Source organism: Eimeria tenella, genomic scaffold (genome assembly GCF_000499545.2).
Source record: "Eimeria tenella Houghton genomic scaffold, Eth_scaff2339, whole genome shotgun sequence".
NCBI classification, from domain to species: domain Eukaryota; phylum Apicomplexa; class Conoidasida; order Eucoccidiorida; family Eimeriidae; genus Eimeria; species Eimeria tenella.
This window is the reverse complement of record NW_013542199.1, coordinates 3,572-4,214: the sequence shown is the minus strand read 5'-3', so window position 1 is coordinate 4,214 and position 643 is coordinate 3,572. Positions and strand designations below refer to the sequence as shown.

The 643-nt window shown below is 57.7% G+C and overlaps 1 protein-coding gene across 1 annotated transcript; it reads right to left on the bottom strand.

The window, feature by feature from the left end:
- Positions 1-70: 70 nt before the first annotated feature.
- ETH_00040180 (uncharacterized protein) lies at positions 71-557 on the bottom strand (the record flags this gene model as incomplete). Its single annotated transcript, XM_013374879.1, has 2 exons — positions 71-244; positions 450-557. 2 exons carry the CDS (start codon positions 555-557, stop codon positions 71-73), a joined length of 282 nt encoding a protein of 93 aa, XP_013230333.1.
- Positions 558-643: the final 86 nt, after the last annotated feature.

Here is a 643-nt window from a genome sequence, read left to right as displayed (position 1 = left end):
GCTGCTGCTCCTGGTGCTGCTGCTGCTGCTTCTGCTGCTGCTGCTCCTGGTGCTGCTGCTGCTGCTTCTGCTACTGCTGCTCCTGGAGCTGCTGCTGCTGCTTCTGCTGCTGCTGCTCCTGGTGCTGCTGCTGCTGCTTCTGTTGCTGCTGCTCCTGGTGCTGCTGCTGCTGCTTCTGCTGCTGCTGCTGCTGCTGCAGTTTGAAAGCTCCAGCCTCGAGGAGGCGCCAGCTGGGCCCGCAGCTCTGCAGTGTCGGCGCAGATGGAGGCCAGCAGCACTGCTGCGTCTACAAAGCTGCTGTTGCTGCTGCTGCTGCTGCTGCGTATTCTGCTGTCGCCTGCGCGCATGCAAGGGTCCAATTGCATTGCATTGTTTTGAAAAATAATTATTAATAAATAAATAGTTTTGCTGCTAAACAAATTTGCTGCTTCACGTCATCTCGGCCTTACTTTCAAGTGCGTAGGTTTCTGCTGCTGCAGCTGCTGCTGCACTTGCTGCTGCTGCTCGTGCTGCTGCTGCTTCCTGCACAAACTGCAGGTGCTGCTGCAGCAGCTCATTAAAAAGCTTCAGGCTGCTCGGCAGCAATGGCCCAGCCAGCAAAAGGGTGCGGGGGTCTCTGCTGCAGAAGGCGCTGTGGGGCCCC